We start from the raw sequence: 13355 nt of genomic DNA, 5'->3' as shown, positions 1-13355 counted from the left end.
CTAGGGGTAATATAGGCTAAAACCAGAATCCCTATATAATTGCTGTATATAATAGGTACTTGTTCATAAAGCAACAAAATATCCAAAATATAAAATTATTGAAAACAAAAACATATTAATAAAAAATTAATTTTCAAAAAACTATTATAAGGAAAAGTTAAAAATACCTGGGAAGAAACAATGTTATTATTTCTGTTTCATACTGACAAAATGTTCCTGACATTATACACCAGTGATAGTGAAACTTTTTCGGCTTGGATGCAAAAGGTTGTACATATGTATGATAGCGTGCAAGCACATGCCTACATACATAATGCAATACTCTCTCCCTGCATATTTATTTATTTATTGGATTTGTATGCCGCCCCTCTCCGTAGACTCGGGGCGGCTATGTGGACACCCCCCCAGAGTGATGCCCCCTATGCATGTGCACAATCTCCCTACACACACAGCTCCCCCCATGCATGTGCACAGGCCTCACTGAAGCTTCCAGACTTCTGGTAAGCTCACTGGGCCATTTTTCGCTGTCCCCAGGGTTCAGGAGGCCAATTGGAAGTTCGTTGGTTGGTCCACTGGGCCATTTTTTACTGTCTCAGGGTTCAGGAGGCTTTCCTGAAGCCTGGAGGGAACAAAAACGGCTGAAAATAAACTGGTCAATGCACGTATGCACACTGGAGCTGACATAGGGCAACACTTGATGTGCCCTCAGATATAGCTCCATATGCCACCTGTGGAACGCATGCCATAGGTTCACCATCACTGTTATAGACCATCACACAGACCTTACTGAGACATATTCAGTCTATGAGACTGGACAGAATCAAAGTATAGAAATATATATCCATTCACTCAGAAAGGGTACTTTTTAAATTCAATTTCTCATGAAGGGAGGACCCCTGAGATTAGGATTGCCCCCACCCTCCCTGCCTTTCGTAAACTCCTTAAGATCCACCTTTGCCATCAGGCATGGGGGAACTAAAACACCTCCCCCTTGCCCATGTTGTTTTGTTGATTGATTGACTGTGTGCCTGTTTTTTATATATACTGTTTTTATGAGATTATTAATTTAAATTGTAACTAGATGGGTGGGCATTGGATTTGGTATTATGTACTGTACTGTTTTTTATTATTGTTGTGAGCTGCCCCGAGTTTGCGGAGAGGGGCGGCATATAAATCCAATAAACCTAACCTAACAAAAAGGAGCAACCAAAAAAAAAAGAGTAGATGACACGCCATGTATTTTTTTATAAATTGAACTTATATTCCATTTTAGATCTAACTATGTTTGGAATCTTTTGAAAAAGAACCATCTAGAGCAGTGATGGTGGAGTTATATCTGCTGGCAGCCGAACCGTTGCACTAGCTCAGCTCCAATATGCATGTGTGTGCCAGCCAGCTGATTTTTGGCTTGCAGAGACTCTGGAAGGGCATGTTTGGCTTCCAGAGAACCTCCCGAGGGATGGAGAAGAGCATTTTTATCTTCCCTTGGCTCCAGGGAAACCTTTGGAGCACAGAGAGGGTGAAACATGAGCTTATTGGGACCACCAGAAGTTGAGAAACAGGCCGTTTCTGGCCCTCAGGGGGTGGGAGTAGCTGTTTTTGCCCTTCCCCAGGCATTGAATTATGGGTGTGGGCACTTGTGCATGCACAAAAGTGCGCACACACACTCTTTCAGCACCTGAGGGAAAAAAGGTTCGCCATCCCTGATCTAGAGAAACCCTGCCAGAAGGCCACTTTATTCACATCCACCACAAGTTAACTGATGGAAATCTACGGTTCATACCTCAAATCCCTAAAACAAAACAAGTAAGTTATAATTGTTCTCAGAATAATTATTTGGCCTTTCAGCGATGTACAGTAATTAATTATGCCAAAAACTATTCACTTGTGGCATTTATTTATTCAAACAATTATGGCATGTTAAGACTCCTGTTAATTTTAGTCTCTATTTGCTGGAAAATAATCAAAAGAAAGCAGCACCGTTCCATTGAGGAAAACAAAGTCCAGAGAGAAATTTTGTATGCTAAAGAAAATATACTGTATGCAGATAATCCTCGAGTTACAAATGTAATGGAGTCTGCCAATTAAAAGAATGAGCTTTGTTCCTGGTAATCAAATGTGCAGGTCATTAAGAGCGCATGTGGCATCTCAGCCCTTTATCTGCGGAGTATGATGGGTATAGTAGTGAAGCCTCTATAGATGAAGGAAAACATTAATGAAGAACATTCAGTTATCCATCTGATTTGCAGTGGAGAGATATCCTCCCATCCTAGGACATCATTAACAAGATGGAAATACCACTAGCCTGCTCATGAACGATCAGAGCTGAACTTCTGAAATTCTTTTCTCACATTTAGGCCTTATATATGTACTATGTTGACATATATACTGAATAAAATAAAGATTGATATAAAATGAAAAAAAAAAAAGGAGTGGGGAAAACCATGGAAAGTCTAGTGAAGGGACAAAACCACAGCGTCCAGCTACCAAAGGCTTCTCCTCACCCACTGAGAGATCCAGTACTCCCCATCCCGTGGGGTGCCAAGCTACTTGGACCTTTCCTCTCCACCCCATCACCAACCATAACTTACCTTTGGCACCATGTTAAGAGCTCTGCACTGCCCACACTCTCCTCCTGCACAGACCTGGACGTCGGAGGTCTTGTCCAGCCAGACAGAGTAATGCCAGGCCAGCCTCTTCCCTTCTATGCCAAGCCCCAGCATCTCTCAGAAGTAAGCATGGCCCTGTTCTGCCACTTGCTGGAGTGCCGAAACTGTCCCAACTTCACAAATCGTACCAATCATGGAGTTGGAGAATTTGGCATGCCTCATTTGCTAAAAGCACTTTTCCAAATGACAAGAGTGGCTGCTAGACAGATCTGTTTTCCTGCTCTATTGCATTTCTCTCCGCAGCTCAAGACACACTTCTTTAACTGGAGAAAAGGGAAAACTGTGTTACAAAAGGAAGAAAAGTGTAGGGAGACCAAAGAATCCTCCTCCAAAGTTGTCGCTTCCCCCAATGTGGAGCAGAAGAGACCAAGCAACTCCGCGAGGCAAGTCCGTGGAGCTAAAAAAAGAGCAAAATAAGCCTTTCCAACTTCGTGAGATCTTAGAGATGGAAAGGCTGATCTTCCTTTTATGTTGCAATTTGGAAAAGGAACGCTTCTGGCAAGCGAGGGGGTCAGGGCAATGGCATACCAAGCCCTCCAGCTCCGCAGAGGCAGAGAAATTTGATGGAGCTGGAAAGAAGGTTTGTATAGGTGCCCTCTAGCAATTTGGAAAAGGAGTACTTCTGGGAAACGAGGGGAGCAAGGTAGTGAAACGCCAAGCTCTCCAGTTCTGCAGCAGCGCAATTTGTAAAATCCATGGGGGTTTGGACCTCCAGCAAGAGGTGCGGAAGGGTTGTTGAGAAGGTGGTGGCACTCCAGTTCCAGGGGTCCTTGGAAGAAGCCGATTATCTAGGCCCTCAGCAGTCAGGATTCAGGCCCGGCTACAGCACGGAAACTGCTTTGGTCGCGTTGATGGATGATCTCTGGCGGGCCCAGGACAGGGGTTTATCCTCTGTCCTGGTGCTTCTTGACTTCTCAGCAGCTTTCGACACCATCGACCATGGTATCCTTCTGTGCCGGCTGGAGGGGTTGTGAGTGGCAGGCACTGTCCTTCAGTGGTTCTCCTCCTACCTCAACGGTCGGTTGCAGTCGGTGTTAGTGGGGGGTCAGAGGTCGACTTCTAGGTTACTCCCTTGTGGGGTGCCTCAGGGGTCGGTCCTCTCCCCCCTGCTATTCAATATCGACATGAAACCACTGGGTGAGATCATCCAGAGGCATGGGGTGAGGTATCATCAGTACGCCGATGATACCCAGATGTACATCTCCACCCCATGTCCAGTCAACGAAGCAGTGGAAGTGATGTGCCGGCGCCTGGAGACTGTTAGGGTCTGGATGGGTGTCAACAGACTCAAACTCAACCCTGATAAGATGGAGTGGCTGTGGATTGTGCCGCCGAGGGACAATTACATCTGTCTGCCCATAACCCTGGGTTGGGGGAATTATTGACCCTCTCAGAGAGGGTCCGCAACTTGGGCGTCCTCCTCGATCCACAGCTTACATTAGAGAACCATCTTTCAGCTGTGGCGAGGGGGGCGTTTGCCCAGGTTCTCCTGGTGCACCAGTTGCGGCCCTATCTGGACCAGGACTCACTGCTCACAGTAACTCATGCCCTCATCACCTCGAGGTTCGACTACTGTAATGCTCTCTACATGGGGCTACCTTTGAAAAGTGTTTGGAAACTTCAGATCGTGCAAAATGCAGCTGCGAGAGCAATCACATGCTTCCCTAGGTATGCCCATGTCACACCAACATTCCGCAGTCTGCATTGGTTGCTGATCACTTTCCGGTCACAATTCAAAGTGTGGTTATGACCTCTAAAGCCCTTCATGGCATCGGACCAGAATATCTCCGGGACCGCCTTCGGCCACACGAATCCCAGCAACCGGTTAGGTCCCAGAGAGTTGGCCTTCTCCGGATCCCGTCGACTAAACAATGTCGTTTGGCGGGACCTAGGGGAAGAGCCTTCTCTGTGGAGGCCCTGACTCTCTGGAACCAGCTCCCCCCGGAGATTAGAACTGCTCCCACCCTCCTTGCCTTTCGTAAACTCCTTAAAACCCACCTCTGCCGTCAGGCATGGGGAAATTGAGACATCTCCCCCAGGCCTATACACTTTATGCATGGTATGATGTTTGTGTGGTTTTTTGCTTTTTAATAAGGGGTTTTTAGTGATTTTTAAATTATTAGATTTGTTGTACATTTTTAAATTGTTTTTGTGAGCTGCCCCGAGTCTGCGGAGAGGGGCGGCATACAAATCTAATAAATAATAATAATAATGAGAGAAGCTCAGACTCTGTGGGGAAAGGAAGAGGTTGGCCTGGCATTTCTCTATCTGGCTGGAAAATAAAATATATATAAAATACAGATCTGTAGAATTGTATCTAATTCTTTACATGTACAATAATAAAAATCTTAGACCAGTGTTAGTACACAACTTTTCTATATTTTGTCTATTTGAAATATTAAAATTCCAAAATCTCTTAAAATATCCAGATTACAATATATCACCTTTCCTTGAAATAATACCATCTAATCGGATATAGGAAACATATCCCTCCTTAGCAGAACCTGATACTGGGAATCATCCCTTCCTTGAAAGATGACCAACCTTAAGCCTCTTGGAGTTTTGAAAAACACTAAAAAAATTCATATTTTCCTTGGGACTTATGAAAGGACAAGTTCCTACTGAAACTGAATAGAAAATGTGATTGCCTAGCAATAGTTATTTACTGATTTTTATAGTAATTGTATTAAAATTGCAATTAAAAACATTTATAAAGTTTATAGAAACAAACTTTGTAAATAAGCAAGCAAACAGGTCGGAGACTGGATTTACATAATATATCATGCCAAAAACAAAACAAACAAATTACATTTTTGTCTAGCATCATGTACAAAGTAAGTCTAAGATTTCTACCACGCAGTCCAACTCTATGCAAATTAATCTTAAAGTATGCTCGTCTCCAGATGTATGCTTAGCATTGCAAATATAGTTTTTATGTAGCCGAGATTTTATAGCTTTCAGTACAAGACAATCAGTTAATGTTTGTATTAATGTTTGTTAATGTTTGTATAATATTTGGAACAGAAATACTATGTTGCATAACAACTAAGCCCCTTAAGACTCAAGTGCACTGTCATAGTTAGCAGCCACGACTTGCATCTCGGAAACTTTATTAAAGTACAATTTAAAAGCATTAAACATATACGTATACCATTCTTTTTATTCTAATTAGAAAATTAATCTCTAGAATCAAAGCCAACTAAATTCTAAGTAACTAATAACTGTCTAAAATGCGGCTTTGCCTCTTCGTTTACCCTGTTTGATTCCAAGAATCAATTTCACAAAACGTCTCTGCTGTTACCTTATGCAACTGTAGTGTTTGAAAGTGCTAGCTGCCTTCTGGCATTCCAGGCACAATTGTATAGCCCCTGGATAATCTTCCTCCTGTAAGAAATCAAATATATATTTTATGAAAGCAATTGGCCAGAGGCTATGAAAGAAGGCTCATGGCTCAAACTTTTAGAAGTGTAAATAATGAAACATCATTGGTTCATCTGCATGAAGTTGCAGTCTCCAGGCCAATGTAAGATAATATAGACCACGGGTGTCAAGCTCGCGTTGCCATCACACGACGTTTAGCAACATTTTCCCTATCCGCGGAGCTGGGGTGGACGTGGCCTCCACATGAAGCACACGGCCTGCCAGTTTGATACCTGATATAGACCAATGTTTCTCAACCTCAGCAACTTTAAGATGTGTGGGCTTCAACTCCCAGAATTCCTCGGCCAACGATACTAGGACTTAAGGTCCAGCCATTGTTAAAGTTGCTGAGGTTTAGAAACATTGATATAAATTCACTTAGATGAAAAGCGGGTCTCTGTGAGGGCAATGTGATTTCCCTATCAAAACAACAATGGAATAAAGTCCTCCAGAACATCCAAAGCAAACCAAAAGAGAAATTACCTACAAGAAAAAAACAGAAATTACCTAAAACATGCAGGTTAAAAACTAAACAGTCATTACATAGGACAAACAGATAGAAACATAACATAGAAACATTGAAGACTGACGGCAGAAAAAGACCTCATGATCCATCTAGTCTGCCTTTATACTATTTTCTGTATTTTATCTTAGGATGGATATATGTTTATCCCAGGCATGTTTAAATTCAGTTACTGTGGATTTATCAACCATGTCTGCTGGAAGTTTGTTCCAAGGGTCTACTACTCTTTCAGTAAAATATTTTCTCATGTTGCTTTTGATCTTTCCCCCAACTAACTTCAGATTGTGTCCCCTTGTTCTTGTGTTCACTTTCCTATTAAAAACACTTCCCTCCTGGACCTTATTTAACCCTTTAACATATTTAAATGTTTCGATCATGTCCCCCCTTTTCCTTCTGCCCTCCAGACTATACAGATTGAGTTCATTAAGTCTTTCCTGATACGTTTTATGCTTAAGACCTTCCACCATTCTTGTAACCCGTCTTTGGACCCGTTCAATTTTATCAATATATTTGTGTAGATGAGGTCTCCAGAATTGAACACAGTATTCCAAATGTGGTCTCACCAGCACTCTATATAGCGGGATCATAATCTCCCTCTTCCTGCTTGTTATACCTCTAGCTATGCAGCCAAGCATCCTACTTGCTTTCCCTACCACCTGACTGCACTGTTCACCCATTTTGAAACTGTCAGAAAGACAGAACTCAAGCAGAGCATGAACAACAAAAAATTGCCCAAAATTGCTAGAAAATTCTTAGCTCAGATAAATCAGTCATCAGCAGGCACATAGATACAAACAATATCTTTTTTCAAAAGAAAAATCAAAAAGCCAAAAAGGAAAAAGATACCACCAGAAATCAATATCCAGATGAGCAGAAATTAATGCCAAGATTAACACAAGACCCAGGATGGCGAACCTATGGCATGCAAGCCAGAAATGGCACACAGTCATCTCTCCGGGCACATGAGCAATCACCTGTTTCTCTGCCAGGTTCTGGCGCACTGGCCAATTTGTCTTCATGTGTGCAGGAGTACTGGGAACTGGAAGAGCAGCCAGTTTACATGTGTGCACCAGGCGGCTGCTCTTCCAGTTTCTGGTATGCGTACCTGTGTGAAGACCATCTGGCAGACCCACATTTGTGTGCCAGAAACTGGGAGATCATTTTCCCAGCACATGTATGCATACCAGTGGCTGCCTTTCCAGTTTCCTGCATGCGCACCGGCCAGCTGCTCTTTGCATGCATCATAAATTGGACAGCCAGGCAGCCAGTTCACAAGTGCATGCATGCTCCTGTTTTGGCACTCAGTGCCGAAAAGGTTCACCAACACTGCACTAGACCAACAATCAAGCAAACAAACCCCAATCAAGAAACTATCAACTTAGACAAACAAGCTAACACTAAACAACAGCCCTGTCAAGGCTGTTGGCAGGCCATATCACTAGTATAAAATGAGAGCAAATCCTATTCCTTTATTAGCACTGATGTTACTTAGCTCAGCGACCACCAAGACCCCAACTATGCATCAGAAATTTCTTTGACAAAAAACTTTGTCCAAATCTACTGTATCCCTGCTAACTGCAATAACCAGAAAAGGCTATTGTATATTGCTGTCTGTGGGCAAAAATCTCTCCTGGTTTTAATAAGAACATGCCCTCCAACATTGTTCATTAAAGTTTGGCAATAAGAGAAAAATGGTATCAAGACATGGAGTAATAATTCAGACTGTATCTCTCTTCAAAAAGAAGCTACACAACTTTTCAGTAGCTTTTATAGCAATGGCCTTATACTGGTTGTGAATTCTGAAATTTGGACAATGTCAAGAAGGCTATTCTAATATTTTTGGAACATAAACTTTGAACGAATAACATTTTTCAACCTAAATTACATCTATTTCTTACCTCCAACATTTCACTCAAACGCACATCGGTTTGTTGCTAAAAATTAAAGAAGAAAGGTATCATTATATGCGGCAGTAAGATTAAGGTGTTAATTTGTCAATTATATGTTCTGTCCATACCAGGGTTTTTATTGTTCTTAGAGATTTTAGCAGCCCAACTAGTAACTGGCGTTTCCGCTGATTTGCAAGAAGACCCAAGCTGGCTTGAGTAAAGCCCTCCTTGGCTGTATTCAGATGCCTGCAGAAAACATTTTTTGTTTTAATGAAGTCAAAGCTTTTATCAAAAATGTCAAGTCAAATTACACTAATCTTCAAATATTCAATCTGAGCTTAATGCTGAGTTCAGTCAAATGCCATCCAAAAGCTTGGAGGGGGGGAGATTCAATACAATAATACATGTCCATACACTTGACAAGTAATACTTTCTTAATTACCTACAAGCTGCATTCAGAGCTCATGCTAGGCCCATCAACATGATGGCTTCACATGCTGTGACAATAACTTCTAACGAAGAATAAAATTATATATGGAAAGTCAGTAATTGTTTAATTATCAGGGGTCTATTTAACATACCGTATTTTTCAGAGTATAAGATGCACTTCCCACCCACCCCAAAAAAGCGGGTAGAAACGTCTGTGGATTTTATACCGAGAATATTGCCGAAGCCCTACACACCTGTCAGTCCCCAATCTTTGGCCGTTTTTGGCCTCCACACATCCTATTTTAGACTCGTTGCAGGCTGTGTGGATTCCACAGCACATTGCTGTCGATCGTCGCCACCGTGCATTACATTTTAAGCCTCTGCGTGTTGTGTTTTCGACCTATGCACACCCAGTTTTAGGCCTGTTCCAGGTTGCGGGGATCGTCACAGCACATCACCGCCGATTGCTGCCTCCACGTATCCTGTTTTCAACCTCTGCAAGTCATGTTTCCAGCTGGTTCCAGGTAATAGGGATCAGTGACGGCGGCTCCCGCTGCCTGGAATGAGCCAAAAATGTGACACACAGAGACCAAAAACGGGGCATGCGGAGATGGTGATAGGAGGTGATGTGTTAAAGCAATCCCCGCAGCCTGAAACAACTGGTTGGTGGTATTCCAAGAGGCTGATCCAACTATCAATCAGCTGCTCATGCTGAAATAATGTGCTGAAGCTGACCTTTGTGTCAGGTCAATGCCATCATTTGAGTTAGAGACTCTGGCCTGCCACAAATAATAGTACCACGGGAACTGGAAGGGATGGTTACATGAGGGTGAAAGATACTAGCCATAACAAATTCCTTTCTTGAAACACCAAGGTCATCTTTGTTCAACACCAGTGGATGTACGGAGGAGGTTTGCTGACAGTTTGCTGCAAAGATAGATGAATACCGAATGGATGCTGGTAGGCAGAGGCAGATTTTTCCCCCCTTGTTTTCCTCCCCCCAAATTAATGTGCATCTTATATTCTGGAACGTCTTATACTCTGAAAAATACAGTACAATTTTTTAACTCTGTTGATAGAAAGTTGCTGTGAGAAAAGTCTATGTTGCTATTGCTATTGTTCATGAAATGGAAATTCGAAGTGAATACAGTGATCCCCCGATTATCGCGAGGGTTCCGTTCCAAGACCCCTCGCGATAATCGATTTTTCGCGATGTAGTGGTGCGGAAGTAAAAACACCATCTGCGCATGCGCACCCCTTTTTCCATGGCCGCGCATGCGCAGATGGTGTTTTTACTTCCGCACCTGGGAAGACCCAGCAGCTGAGGAGCCGCCTGCCTGCCCGCTTGTCCGCCGCTTTTCAGCTTGTCCGCCGCTTGTCTGCTTGTCTGGTCACCGCTTTTCCGCCCGCCGCTTGTCTGCCGCTTTTCCGCTTGTCCGGCCGCTTGTCCGCTTGTCCGGCTGCCGCTTGTCTGCCGCTCTGGGAGTTGAAGACCCAGGGAAGGTTCCTTCGGCCGCCCACCAGCTGATCTGCTCGGCAGCGCAGTAGCAGCGAGGAGCCGAAGATGGGGTTTCCCCGTTGCCCACGCAAAGGGGAAACCCCATCTTCGGCTCCTCGCTGCTACTGCGCTGCCGAGCAGATCAGCTGGTGGGCGGCCGAAGGAACCTTCCCTGGTGCCGCCCGCCGCTCGAGAGCAAGAGGGGGAGAGATAGAGAAAGAGAGAGAAGGAAAGAAAGAGATGAGAGAGGGAGGAAGAGAGTGTGAGAGAGGAAGAAGCAAGATAGAGAAAGAGAGAGAGAAAGAAAGATGAGAAAGGAAGGGAGTGACGTCATCGGGTGGAAAAATCGCGATATAGCGTTTCGCAAAGATCGAGATCGCGAAACTCGGGGGATCACTGTACTTCCCATGATGGTTGTCTTTTTTGATTGCCAATGGGGTTGCTTCAATTAAAATCAACATGAGCAGGGTGTATTATTAGTCCAAAAAATACAGTGATAGTAAACGAGGGAAAACTGATTTGTGTGAAATTTATAACCTGTTTTCTTGAACCTGACATTATCAACAGGGAGCCATGATGCAATACTCAAAACTTTCAAACAATGATTAAGCAGAAGAAAACAATGCCAAATGTTAATGCTAAGCATCACACATCATAAGCCACTAAAAATACAGTTGTGAAATTGGATTTCCCTTTCTTACCCCATCTGCCCTGGAGAAATGTCAATTTGGTGGTACGTTTGCTTTTTCCCAAAATTGGAGGACTACTTTCACAGGCATCTGTTTGACTCAAATGAAAATGTGGAAATGACTGTCAAGACTTGCGTGAAGAAACAAAATATAATGTTTCTTCATGATGCACCCAATAATCTTGTCTATTAACCATTTGTAAATAGATTTAGTAGTTTTAAAAGTTTGAAATTCTTTTGACCTGTTACACAAGGAGTGGGAAGGGACCAAAATTGCTGCATTATACTAATCAGCATTCAACTAGGGAGGACATTAAACGTGTATCAGAGCTGTCACTCTCGTGCCCTGCGGGCCAGATGCATCACATATTGGCAACAGCCACGCTCACTTAGCAAACGTGGGGAAAGTCCCAATTCATCATGTGACGCAGGTATGACAATGCAACTTTGATAAACCCGGATTTATAGCTATTAATTTCTTTAAGACAGTTTTAAAATGTCTCTTTATTGTATTTTTTTATGTTGTTCCTTAAAAAATGTTGTGGTGCTTTGTATTTTAATATTTTTTGATTAAACTTAAATTTTGTATGAAAAAAAATATCTGGTCTATTATGGCAGAAATGCATTTCAAATGATGGTGGTTGTAGACATAAATTAATGCCAGTGACAAGAAGACAAAATCAATCATTTCAAAGATTATTTTCCTATTTCATTCATTAAACTATCCCCATAAAAATTAAACATATGGGCATTGAGGCATTACTTTTCATTCAACAATCATATTCATACTCAGTATTGGGCATGATGAATTGGACTACCAGATATATAAGCCAGCAATGTCTGATAGCCCAGGATATCTTTATATGTTTCATATTTATAAAAATGAGATGAAACAAAACAATAAAGCAAATATGAAGCTTATTTAAGTTATTTTCTAAATTAAACTTAATTCAAAACTATATCATACCGTCTTGCATTTGTACAGATAACAGCAGCTAATTGAAGACTTGTTTGCAATGATGTAACTCGTTCAAGTTCCTATAGAAATGTAATAAAGTCCATTTAGCTTTCCAGGGAAATAGAATCATTAATCAAAATGCAATGCTCTACAAACATTTTATATAAAAAGTAAAGAACATTTAAACATTCAAGTAAATCAAGATAATGATCTAATGAAGATAATGTAGTAATTCATCACTTGCACAAAGATAATTTGCACTAGAAATAAATTAGATCCTGACACCAAATTGTAATTTTGGCAAGAATTGTAACTGTTTCTTTGAACAAAATTTTTCAATGCATAGATTTTCCATTAAGGAAAATGCATTTAAGTCAGAATCCATTATTACCCAATGACAAGACTCTAAAGGATGGAGCAAATATTCAAATAAGAGTAATGTGCAGTTTGTGCTATGTGGAGCTGGACAAAAGAAAGGAACATAGAATAAAATGATACAAAGCATAACATATCCCCAAGCAATCAGCATCATTTGTCACCAAGGTTTCTGGTCACTAACTGCTTCTGGTCTGGATCAAGAATAAAGTTAAATATACCCCTAGTGCTAAATGTGAAATATGCAATTTTTCAACACTGGTAACATTTCTTCAAACCGCAATCAAACTGCTTTTTTGCCTTTCAAAATAACTTCAGATATGATATAAAAATAATGATGGGAATAATGACACATTGGAAAATAAAAGACGCTTCTGAATGTTCACAAGAAGTAATGTCCACTCTAACAAATCTCTCAATCCTTTATCTAGATCAGGGGTCCTCAAACTATGGCTTGCAGGACGGATATGGCCCAATGACACAAAGTATCCAGCCCGTGCAATGGTGGGATTAAGCTCCACCCCTCACCTCCCACCCACTCCTTGCACAGCTGGCCCACACATGCCTCCTATAGCTGTCAACCTAATATATGCCTTGCGGAACGGATACGCAGTTCTGCGAAGTTCTGGTCATCACTGCCTATGCATTTCTGCTTCCAAAGGTAAGGCCGAAGGGTGCGGGTTGGTGGTTGGGCAGGGGAGGGCAAGCTAGTGGAAAGGTGGTACCGATGGCCAGTGGACTGATGTGCACGGGGAGAGAAGGGAGTGCGTGGGAGACGTTGGAATCAGAGCCCTTCCTGGATGTTTCCAGAAGCTGCCCTGCCTAAGCAGGGAAGGAGGAGAGCGCATGGGAGAGCGTGTGCTTGCAGCCCTTTGCAGAAGCTGCCCTGCTTAAGTGGGGAGGGAG

General features: G+C 42.4%; 1 protein-coding gene across 2 annotated transcripts in view; it reads right to left on the bottom strand.

Annotated features, from left to right (window-relative positions):
• VPS50 (VPS50 subunit of EARP/GARPII complex) overlaps window positions 1-13355 on the bottom strand; it is a 90637-nt gene that overhangs the window by 62845 nt on the left and 14437 nt on the right. For both annotated transcript variants that reach the window (XM_070729003.1, XM_070729004.1), the window contains exons 6-9: window positions 12084-12154; window positions 8630-8747; window positions 8511-8546; window positions 5971-6053 (exon numbers count right to left, since the gene is read on the bottom strand). In XM_070729003.1, coding sequence (XP_070585104.1) covers window positions 5971-6053; window positions 8511-8546; window positions 8630-8747; window positions 12084-12154 — 308 coding nt within the window. The remainder of the gene's footprint in view (window positions 1-5970; window positions 6054-8510; window positions 8547-8629; window positions 8748-12083; window positions 12155-13355) is intronic.

This window comes from Erythrolamprus reginae, chromosome Z, assembly GCF_031021105.1.
Source record: "Erythrolamprus reginae isolate rEryReg1 chromosome Z, rEryReg1.hap1, whole genome shotgun sequence".
Classification (NCBI taxonomy): domain Eukaryota; kingdom Metazoa; phylum Chordata; class Lepidosauria; order Squamata; family Dipsadidae; genus Erythrolamprus; species Erythrolamprus reginae.
This window is presented reverse-complemented; position numbering and strand designations above follow the sequence as displayed.